The sequence below is a fragment of the Palaemon carinicauda genome, chromosome 22 (assembly GCF_036898095.1).
Source record: "Palaemon carinicauda isolate YSFRI2023 chromosome 22, ASM3689809v2, whole genome shotgun sequence".
NCBI lineage: Eukaryota > Metazoa > Arthropoda > Malacostraca > Decapoda > Palaemonidae > Palaemon > Palaemon carinicauda.
In genome coordinates, this window is record NC_090746.1 from 82,982,552 (window position 1) to 82,995,051 (window position 12,500).

Genomic DNA, 12,500 nt, shown 5'->3' on the forward strand with positions numbered 1-12,500 from the left:
AATTTTCATTTTAAGACATGTGGTACAGCAATGTGTAGAATATAGAAATCCCCCTTGCAGGGTCCCCCTAAGCCCTCCTCACCATCCAACTTCAACACGTGCCCACACCATCTAAGTCTTGACACTATTTTTATCTCAGTAATCTTCACTACACTTGCCATCCTTCTTATTTCACCATTTTCCAATCTTTCAAACAGTGATATTTCCATATCTACCTTATCTCCGTTCTCTTAAGCTTTGTTTCCTCATTTCATCTTAAAGCCCAAGTTTCTGATCCATACAATCACACTTTTCCCATGCCCTTTTTATCCTATTCTCAACTTCAGCCTCATATCCTCCTCCTGATTTATAGTAGATCCCAAGTATCTAAATAGTTCTACCTGTTTTATAACTGCTCTTCTACTTGCATGTATGGCTATCCTGTCCCTACCTTCCTTGATGATAGCCATGGCTGCAATTTTATCCATATTCACCCTCAACCCCCCCCCCCCCCTTTCTAAAGTCTCTTGCCGCTCTACCATCCTTCTCTGTAATTTTTCATTTTCAGCAGTAATAACCAAATCATCAGCAGACAGCAATTCCAACAATTCTTCTTTTCTTATCCCTTCTCTTAACACACTCGAGACCAACACACATAAAAACCGGCTTAATGGTGACTCCCGATGCAATCCAACACTAACTTCAAAGGTTTCCGTTTCTCCAACAGCTGTTATTACTTTTGTCCTTGTTCTTTAGTAAATCATCTCTACCATTCTAACCAACTTCTATGAGAATTTCCTCTTCCCCAAGCACCAAAATATCACTTCTCTTGGCATTCTGTCATAAGCCTTCCCTAAATCTACAAGAGCACACAAGAGATTCTGGTTTCCCTCTAGTCTCTTTTCCCGTAACTGGCTCATTATAAAGATGGCATCCACAGTCAATTTCCCCTTCATGAACCCATAATGCCGTTTTCCAATCTTTAAAATCTCTCATCTTATACCCTCTCTAACACTTTAAAACCAGGCTCTGTTAACTTAATTCCCCTGCAGTTACTGCACTCCCTGATGTCACCTTTCTCCTTGAATATAGAAACCATTAGACTCGCCTTCCAGTCTTTAGGCATTATTTCCCCTTCGCATATTGCTCTCAATAAATCCAGCATCAAAAGCTTTCTTATGGTCTAAAATGTCATACATCCTGGTTTGTCATACTCTACAGATTTTCCAATAGATTGTAGATTACGTGGATATGGTCAGTTGGTGAAAACCCACTTCTAAAGCCTGCCTGCTCTCTTGGTTAATTAAAGTCTATTTGGCCTAATATGGTCTTTCTAAATATTTTACATATTTCTAAGAGTAAACTCATTGCACTGTAATTTCTCAGGTCATTTGTGTCTCCCTTTTTGTGAATTAGTAATTCATAATAATAAAGATTTTCCTAACTATAGGCACAAATCATTCTTGCAGACATTCTATGTAAGTTCAGCGAGTCTTCCTGCAATTAAATCTCCTCTATCTATCATTAAATCAATTGTTAGGTTATTTTCTCCTCCTGCTTTGCCTCTGTTCATGTCTTTTAATGCTTTCGTTACTTCTCCTACTGTTACTTTTGGGACCATCTCAGGTGTTTCATTATCTATATTGATAAATTATTTCTTATATCATTATTATATAGCATTATATAGATATCCTTTGCCATTCTATCTCTTCATCTCTTCTGTTAATATTCTCATTTGCCTCCTTTTAAGCAAATACCTGTTGGCCCCATATTCAAAGTCTTCTTTTCATTCATGTGAGGCTTCTTTAGTGGTTCCTCAACTTTGGTCTGATTGTGTTTACGAATGTCTTGGGATTTTAGTTTGTTTATTGTTTTGGATAGTTCTGCTATTTCTATTTCCTCTCTATCAGATGGAATACTCAGGTTTCATTTATAAAGAATTGTAAGCTATCTATCACCATGACCTTTTATTATGTCAATACGTATTCCTTAAGGATAAGTTCTTAGATATTTTTGTTTTTCGTCATGCTGGTTAATTACTTCGAAACATTTGTGCGTAACTACTTCTTCTCTCAAAAATTATTTGCTTATACATAACACCAATCTAAACTTGGCGTTGATTTTGACAGTGTATCGGAAGAACAACAGTGTTTATATCATCAAAATTCATATAAAAATAGTTATAGGAAATACTTCCAATCTATGTACCAGAGGCAGCTTTCATCTTTGGGAATACGGCAATTGAGTCTGGAATTTTATCTTAATTTTTGATAGAAATACTGTATGGAGACTTGAAACCCAACGACAGATGCAAATTTAATTATGTTGATAAGAGATTTTGCGTGGATATATATATATAATATATATATATATATATATATATATATATATATATATATATATATATATGTATGTATATATATATATATATATATATATATATATATGTGTGTGTGTGTGTGTATTTATAGATACACAGAAAGATAGATAGAAAGAAAGATAAATCGATGATATTTTGAAATTAGACGTTCTCGTTAAGAAAGGTGACATATGAAGGAGAACAGGATAATCAAAGCAACGTCTTCTACACCTTTCCACAAGGCTTGCCCTTTTCTTACACTGACCTATTTTTTTTTCATTTCTATCATTTTTCCCTATTTTGCAAACCCGTTTTTTTAAGGATTTTAGGACCCTAATGTATACAGACGTCTGGCAGAGCATTTGAAAAGAAAATCTTTAGACGTTCGTCTTTTTCTTCAGGCGTCATATTTCGTTCAAATCTTTCAATGTGTCCAAACCACCTAACTAAATTAGTTTATTATCTATACTAACAGTTCCTCCAACATATTTCTCTTTTCTATGTATTCATTATCATTTCTACAGTTTTTAATCATCATGTATCACAAGAACAATTATTCATCTGTACAGTATCTAATTTCTTTAATTTTCATGACTATCCACATTTCATTCCTAGAAGAAATATTGGCTCAAAAATATCTTCACACATTCCAGGTTATGCTTTCTTACGTACTATTTTTTAATTTAGCTTACCAAATAAATTACTTTCCCTTAGCTTTAATGATTTGCCTGACTCCCAATTCTCAAAGTATTTATGATACGTTTAAATACAGTAGCTACGTGATTAAGATTTCACTCACAAACCTTCCATAAGAAAATCAACTTTTCATGTTATTGGATTCGATTCCCTCAATCATACTATGGTGATTCTTTGTATTAAACGTCCTCTAACAAAGTCTATAAATCTTTTCTATTAAGTTTCGGTAGTTTTAGCTACTTTTACCCATATCTCAAGGGAAAAGCTCCTCTTATTAGACTGGATCGAAACACCCATCAGATCAACTGTGCTGATATTTGAAAGGGGTTGCCAGACTTGAGAATGCACTTCCAACTTTTATTCTTCCTGACGCATAACCTTTACAGTTCTTGTCATACCTATTCAAAGGCAATTGCTTGCTTGTCCAAGTTGTCTATAACTAAAAGATACGAAAAAAACAACTATAGTCTTGAAACAAACAATGCATCTTTGTAAGAAACCGCTACAACGATAGTAATATGCCTGTCTATCTTGTTTTCTGAAGTGAAATAAACATTTAACGATTCAAGTATAACTTTGTTTCTAAATAAAATTCGTATTTCTTATGTACCACACAAAGTTAAGATATTTCATAATACTAGAGACGCAATAAAAACGGACAAAACATTGATAATTATATATAAAAAAAAAAAAAATCTATTCAGGTATTGACCAAATTTACAGAACATTAAAATAAAATTAAATAAAATCTCCTCCAAAAATACTGAATTAAAATAGCCGAAAACTAGATAAAAATCTATCACCTGGTACCACAAAATAAGAAAGTGATCTGAAAATACGTGCAAAAAAAAAAAAAAAAAAAAAAAAAAAAAAATCACACAAAAGAAATTATTTCCTTGAACACGAGGACATTTATATTCCTGGGCTAAGGCTAATATTTGTCAGAAGATATGAGAAATACCTTTGAACAAGCTAAGCAGATTACGTAAGTTGGTTTAGAAATCAGTATTCTGCAGGGTTCTATATTGGCATAACTCCATTTACTGTATATATGCAAGTGTAGTATTTGTACATTTAATGAGCCAAAAACAAAAAAACAAATGGCAAATTGATCTATACTACCTCTCTGTTTATTCATTGCAACATTGTTGCTAATACCGGATGACTATGGTTTTCTTTTGAAATGATTAAAAATTACAAGTATATCTTCAGAATCATTATTGAGTTACAAAAGAGCCAAACTTTCGTATATATCTAAACATTTTGTTAATGTTTAATGACACTGTAAATCGGGTTATTGAAATATGTAACACAGCCGGTACGAATACATTTTTTTTTAACGGCCACATTGATCTTCAAACTTTAAAAAAAAGTCTTCACACATTTCGGATATGAATGTGACTACTAAGCCTTAATCTAAATAGATATATAAATAAAGGAGGTCTTACATTACATGAATCGGTTCGAATCTCGTAATCGTTTGTTGATCTACTTCCTCACTTGAAGTGAGATTTATTCGTAATAAGTTTACCGCAAATAAGAGAAGAATTCGAGAAAATAAGTAATTGTTGAAATGTTTTCAACAGATAAATAACAAATGACCAAATCAAAACTCAGTAATCTAATAATACTTAGATGTCATTGGAATAATTTTATCTAAAAGTATTTCTTGGTACTTATACAGTATATATATATATATCTTTATTTAATGAATTTATTGTATAAAGAAGCTTATCCCGTAAATTATATATACTGGAAGCAAAAATAAACCCTAATTTATCAATAAGAAAATATCTCCCCCCCCCCCCTTTTTTTTTTTTTACAAAATACTATGCAGTTGATAAAAGAAAATGAGACCACAAGTAGAGTCTAATTATCAGCTCTTATTTTTTTTTTTTTACTTTACGTTTGTTATATTCAAAGAATCAACTCTAATCAGCTTCGAGTCCTTAATATATTTTCCTGAGATTGAAATCATTAACATATTAAGTTGCACTGCCTTACAGGCGGGAATACTTATACACACACATTCTTATCTATTATACAAATTTTGAAATATTCCACGCTGTAATAGCGAATTACTATACAGGCACTGATACCAAGACACCAATTTTCGCTGAAATCCTTTCCCATGAAATCAACAACATCTAGCAGCGGAAGCATCTGAAGTAGAACTACATACAATGTGCGTTTCAATGAAAGAACAAATACTGTTTTCAACTTGTAAAAAGAGCTACCAAAGCCCAGGAAAGAGACATAAGGACGAACATTTCGAAAAAAAGGTAGCAGCTGGATTTTGCAGATTCTACATGATCAGAAAGCATACTTTATTTTACAATGAAAGCTTAATATTTAAAAGTCTAAAAAATAACAGTAAACAGTATTAATAGGTCCCAAGAGTTCAGTTTAACCCGAGCTCCCAAAATCCACCTCATCCAGCTGTTACCACAAATAAATATATCTACAGGTGATTTCAAAAACTCCACACGAGTGAAAGGAAGGTTGAATATTGAATACAGCCAATAGACACCCGATCGTCCATCCACAATAAACTTAGATATAAAATCTTATTTGAATTAGAAATTTAAAATAACTTTCTACATTTTTCCAATTATGTATAAAAGGAGTATCCAAAAGTAGATAATAATCAATACTGATCAATTAAAAAAAATAATAATTTTGTAAATAAAAGAAACTATCCGCTGGGTTTAGTCAAACCCACGGTCTCTGGTGTTAAATTTATCAATTCTTAGTTGCTTAAACGCTTTATAAGTTAGATAATAATTACTATAGCTCCAATTAAATAACTCAGATGGGTAGATCGGGTGTAATTGGAGAAGTAATATCCCAGAGGTGATAGGACTGATAGGTGTCTCATTTTGGTGGGTAAAAACGAAAGGCCCGAGAGCCTCCAAAAGCGTATTACATTGAATTTGAATAAGTAATTTTGAAGGCGTTGCAGCGGCATCACTTGGGAGGGCCCCAAACACACAGACTTTCCCTCTCTCAGCTTCTTTGGAAGGCGCATTTGCAGGAACTGTGAGGGTTGTTGTGATGGTGTTGGTGATGGTCGGTTTTAAGGAAAGCCCCACCAAGTACAGTTATAGGGTCAGCCAAAGCCCAATGTACACATTATCGGTGGTGGAGAAGAATAGGAATGAGAACCGTAAAAAAAAATGGGAAGCAATTGGAAACATTATCCTATTAAATCCAAGAAGGATGAAGCGTTTTGAACAGGCAATGATAAGAGGTAATGAACAATACAATAACAATGCAATACCAGGTTAATCCATTCTGAAAATATAACATCAATAGGAAAATTGGAGATCGTGGCATTAGCATAAACTATCAGAATGTCATAAACTAATTCAGAAGCACTGCTCACTAATATCTAGTATGAAATTAAAAGAAAACAATTAAATAAAAAATGTACAACTAGACTTGTCTTTCCAGGCAATAAAGCTTTGCATGCGAACACACTCTCTCTCTCTCTCTCTCTCTCTCTCTCTCTCTCTCTCTCTCTCTCTCTCTCTCTCTCTCTCTCTCTTGGTGGCTAGAACATTTGCAGCAATCACTTGAATTAGCACATTGTCTCAAAAGGCTTTTTATAGAGTTTCTGATTATTTAGCTTTTCAATCTCTCAGTACGCACCTTACATTACATTATGTTATATGTTATAATATATATGTATACATACATATATACTCAGGGGCGGAAGAGCATCTTTTTGGGTGAGGAGGGGTCTAATGTTTGAGGAGTTACTGACGTGGGGGGTCTGGGGGTCCTCCCCCTGACAGCTGATTATAGTAGCCACAAAATCATATTTTTTTGGACGATTTTTGTGACCAATTACAATTTGTATAAAATGACTATTATAAAAGACCGGTAGGCCTACTTGATTAATTCCCCCCCCCCCCCCCAAAAAAAAAAAAAAAAAAAAAAAAAAAAAAAAAAAAAAAACATACTGACAATGTTGATTCTTTGCTATAAACTCATCCCATTTTTGATCAAATCAATGCTATAGGTTTTCTAATCCTACTATGTTTTTACTTACGATTTATTATGACTATCATTTGCTTTCAGTTCTAATTTTATCTTAAAACTTTTAGCGGCGTTAAAATTATCAATTTCATCTAATTTCTAGAATAAAATTTTCTAATGTTCTAATTGATAATTATGCTATCTGTCTTTGGTTTTAAACTATGATGATAAGGTATGAACTAGAATCAGCACAAGAGATCGGTGGAAAAGTTCCAAAACAAGATCAAGGAAAACTATAAAAAACACAAATAATCTGACAAAGAAAAGTTTGGAAATGAGGGTAAAATCCAAGTGAGATAAGATGGAATTGGCATAATTATCGAAAACAGTAATAAAAACACAATCAGACCAAAATTAAGGAAAAACCAAAGAATGGAAGAAGCATCAAGTTATTGATAAGAAGACTTGGAATAGGGTCCCAACAAATTATTATTATTATTATTATTATTACTAGCCAAGCTACAACCCTAGTTGGAAAAGCATGATGCTATCATTATCATTATTATTACTAGCCAAACTACAACCCTTGTTGGAAAAGCATGATGCTATAAGCCCAAGGGCTTCAACAGGGAAAAATAGCCCAGTGAGGAAAGGAAATAAATAAACGATATAAGAAGTAATGACAAAATGAAAAAAAATAAAAACATTAACAACATTAAAACAGATAGTTAATATATACACTAAAAAAGACTTATGCCAGCCTGTTCAACATAAAAACATTTGCTGCAAGTTTAATCTTTTGAAGCTCTACCGATTCAACTACCCGATTAGGAAGATTATTCCACAACTTAGTCACAGCTGGAATAAAACTTCTAGAATACTGTGTGGTATTAAGAATCGTGATGGAGAAGGCCTGACTATTAGAATTAACTGCCTGCCTAGAATTATGAACAGGATGGAACTGTACAAGAAGATCTGAATGTAAAAGATGGTCAGAATTATGAAAAATCTTATGCAACATGCATAATGATCTAATTGAATGATGGTGCCAAAGATTAATATCTGTATCAGTAATAAGAAATTTAATAGAAGGGAAGTTCCTCTCCAACAAATTTTGATGTGTTATTATATGATATGCATATAATTATCCATCCTTTTCGTAAACTAGGCATGCAGTTAATTCTAATAGTCATGTCTTCTCCATCATAAGGTACAAGACTGTACAGTATTCTAGAAGTTTTATTCCAGATATGACCAAGTTGTGGAATGATCTTCCTAATCTGGTAGTTGAATCAGTAGAACTTCAAAAGTTCAAACTTGCAGCAAATGTTTTTATGTTGAACAGTCTGACATAAGATTTTTTTATAGTTTATATATGTAATATCTGTTTTGATGTTGTTACTGTTCTTTTTTTAAAAATTTTATTTTAATTGTTCATTATCTCTCATATGATTTATTTATTTCCTTGTTTCCTTTCTCCACTGGGCTATTTTTCCTTGTTGGAGCCCTTGGGCTTATAGTATCTTGCTTTTCCAACTAGGGTTATAGATTAGCTAATAATAATAATAATAATAATAGTAGTAGTAGTAGTAGTAGTAGTAGTAGTAGTAGTAACAAATACACTCACATATACTGTATATCTGCCATATATACAGTATACATGTGTATATACATATGCATGTATATATATTTATGTATGTATATATGCATATATTTGTACAAATATAATTATATTCATATGTGTATATATATCATCATCATCATCATCATCATCATCTCCTACGCCTATTGATGCAAAGGGCTTCATGTGTATATATAAAAATTCATATACATAAGCATAATGTATATATATATTGAATAATTTCTTGTTCTAACATAGAACAAATTGCTTTTGAATGGTAATTCTTATGAAGAATGAGTTACAAAATTCATGCAATTTAATACCTTTTAATGTTTTCTGAAGTAAGAGAAAGAAAAGTAAATTTTTGACAAAAAAAAAAAAAAGTGGGGTGGGGGCTTTAGCCCCCCAGCCACCCTCCTGCTTCTACACTGTGTGTGTGTACATATTTATCACGTATGGTAACAGGCTTCGACAGTCCTGAAATGTTTCTGAGACAGACGAATTTAACTACTTAGATACATTTTAAAAATCAGAGATATGACCCGTATATAAACTTGAACTTTGAGTTTTTTTCTCTGATAATATATCAATATTATCCAATTACTACTCACTAACTCGTACATTTACTTTAATTACTTGAAGGCCTAATAAATCCTTTCAACAGAAAAAATGCATTGTTCTGTTGATTTACAACAGTGTAGTGTGTTTTATATTTCACTGAATATATTTACCGCAAAACTTCAATTTTCACAAAAATAGAAGGCGCTCTAACTCAGATTAGTTGTTTTACAGAGTTTCTTACATGTTTAATTATTTCATTCTACTTCTTGAAATAATTTTAGTTACCTTAATTAACAATTAAAAATTTATGCTAATGAAAAGTATGACGGAGTAGCCTACTATATTATAAATGAATAATGAGAACAAAATAGCGGGAGAAGGTTACTATAAACTTAAACCACAGTGGCATGATAGCTTTAGACTGAATGTGGAGAAAAATAAGATTAATCAAAATTTATGCATGAACCGTCAATTTTCTTCACTGGATAAGAGAACACCATTTAATTAGACTTGTAATTAATAACAAAATATTAAAATGAATATAAGTATATATAATATGGTCATTAATTTAATTAAATATTCACTTAAATTCCGATTAGTAACATGAACAATTAGTCGCTCAAATCATAAAACATTATTATTCAATCAAAAGCTCATTAGCTCAAAATAAAATAGATAAAAGGTAATTATCAAATAAATCAGTTTTCACTTGCTTACTATGATTCATCAGTATTTTTAAATAATTTCCACATAATGATATGAACATTAAAACCCATTGAAAAACAACTAGATGCCTGTTCTATTGCAAAACCCCAACTAGACTGGGGTTCGAGTCCCGCTCAAACTCGTTAATTCCTTGGGTCGCTGCAACCTCACCATCATTGTGTGCTAAGGATGGGGTGTTTGGGGGAGCCTATAGCTTTATCTGTTGAGTAATCAGCAGTTATTGCCTGGCCTTCCTCGGTCCTAGCTTGGGCTTGGGCGCTGATCATATTATGTAATATGGTCAGTCCCTAGGGCATTGTCCAGCATGATAAGGCAATGTTTCTGTCCCTTGCCTCTGCCATTCATGAGGGGCCTTTAAACCTTTAAACACTTAGGGACCATGAGTGGGGGAGACTCCTTCATCTTCGGGTAATGAAAGGGAGAGAATGTATGGGAAGCCTATGTCCTGTTCTAAACGCAATATGATTTTTTTTTTTGGACTTTAATAATGGATTAGAACAATGAAATACCTGGTTTCCCATAATATTGCCGCCTGGAATTCCGTTAATACTTAAGGCAAATTCCGCTGAAAAACTTAAGAGACAACACCCAACAATGTATGGGACAAACCATCCCTTTCCTGGAGTGAACAGTCAAAAAATTAATATTTTATATACTACATATATGAAAATGAAAATGGTGGGGGTGGAGGGAGATATATTCAGTAAATAAATGAATATTTTTATTTACTACATATATGAAAATGAAAATGGTGGGGGTGAAGGGAGATATATTAATGCAACCCAGGAGGTAGTTGTATTAAGATTGATATACTGAATACGTGGAAAATTGTATTTCTAATATAAACATATATTTCTTGTTTTAGTAAGAGTAAAGAACACTGAAGGTATCTTAGCTCTTGATGCATCTGGATATACCGAATTTCCCAATGAAAGTATGGTTAGTCATAATAAACATGAAAAAAAAAATAAAAAATTGTGAGATGTACGAATAACCTACAAAAATTTTACATCCTCCCTTCAGGTGGAATTGCTGTGATTGCTATCATATTAAAATAAGTATCAATTTCAATGAGATCATACGTCTCATTATGGGTAAGTAGTAATGTTATTGCTAATGTATCTGTGGGAAGACATATCAAGTTGGGGATACATTTTTGGAAGGGCAAGTATAGTTTTAGGAATAGAGGTCTTATTTGCTTTTTCAAACGGCGGATAAGGAAAATGTGTTATGTAATAAGAATTGTAATAAGTTAATGTCTTTTGCAATAACGGATATATCAAATCATGTTAAAATCTCTTCAGATTCAAATATTATAAAATACAATTAAGCAACGATAAATATCTTCCATATTGAAGCTAGATAGTCATTTTATCTGAATCAAACAAACATGTGTACAAATGAGAATAGAAAAATTAGTAAATTAAGGACACAAAGGGTTACGAAGAAAGTTTTAATGTATTACCGATTTTACTGTCCTTAATTTAGGACACGATTAAATGTTTCCTTGGGATGTCGTATGACCTATTAGCGTACAGAAGGCCTATTGTAATACCTATACCAAGGTCTATAGACCTTGACCTATAGTACCATAAATAGCTCAATACGTGTCAAACATGTTTTGGAATGGTAACGCTTTAATTACTTCGATTAGGAATTCAGTAAATGGCGAGATCTTCGTGCTCAATAAAAAGAAAAGCATTTTAAATAGTGAGAAATATAGTTTTCATCCAGTCTTGATATACTCATTTCTTGGCAACAGACATTAGTAATTGAGACATTGAAGGTGCAATATCCCAATTTCAGGATAAGGGAAGGAAAAACTTTGTCTTGTGTTGCAAGCTTGAAAAGAGGCTATAAAGAATTCTAGGACCTTCAATAATATGGCATTGAACTATCGTGAACTTCTGAGTAATATCAAATCCTTTCACTTTGCTACCAAGGTCATACAAAAATCGGTGAGAAGGACTACGATTTAAGTTAATCAAAAAATAAATAACAACAATATACTTATAGATATATAACTCTAAAGTTCAACAGGATTCAATTTAACTATGCATTGGTTTAGTCTCATCAAAGAAATCCATAGTAACGTATTTCATGTTTAACCTTAAAATGAAAGAGGGCACAAGGAGAGTATAGGGTCTATAATACGCATTCTATGAGGAAAAACTATGCTAGAGACAAGAAAGTTAATTATATTTATACCTGAATACATTTTAGCAGAAGACCTCAATATAAAAAGTCAAAGACATTCGTTCACAAAACGTAAAGCAGATCATAAGGAGCAACAAAAATCTAATATACGATCGGAATATTGTACAATGATTAGCTGCACACACTATAAATAAATATATATATATATATATATATATATATATATATATATATATATATATAGATATATATATATATATATATATATATATATATATATATATATATATACATACATTTATATACATATATATTATATCCAGGAATGCTCTATACCTACAGCTTGGAAAAAACAAAAACTTTATCAATATGCTCATTCACAAAAAGAGACACAAAAGACCAGAAAAATTTCCGCCCAAT

At 32.2% G+C, this 12,500-nt stretch overlaps 1 protein-coding gene across 4 annotated transcripts in view; it reads right to left on the reverse strand.

Annotated features, from left to right (window-relative positions):
* Positions 1–12,500, reverse strand: part of LOC137616569 (endothelin-converting enzyme 1-like) — a 203,836-nt gene that overhangs the window by 59,882 nt on the left and 131,454 nt on the right. For 2 of the 4 annotated variants that reach the window (XM_068346446.1, XM_068346448.1), the window contains one exon: positions 5,961–6,071. The exons of the other annotated variants lie outside the window; for them this stretch is intronic. In XM_068346446.1, the coding sequence (XP_068202547.1) occupies positions 5,961–6,071 (111 nt within the window). The remainder of the gene's footprint in view (positions 1–5,960; positions 6,072–12,500) is intronic. 4 annotated transcript variants of the gene reach the window in all.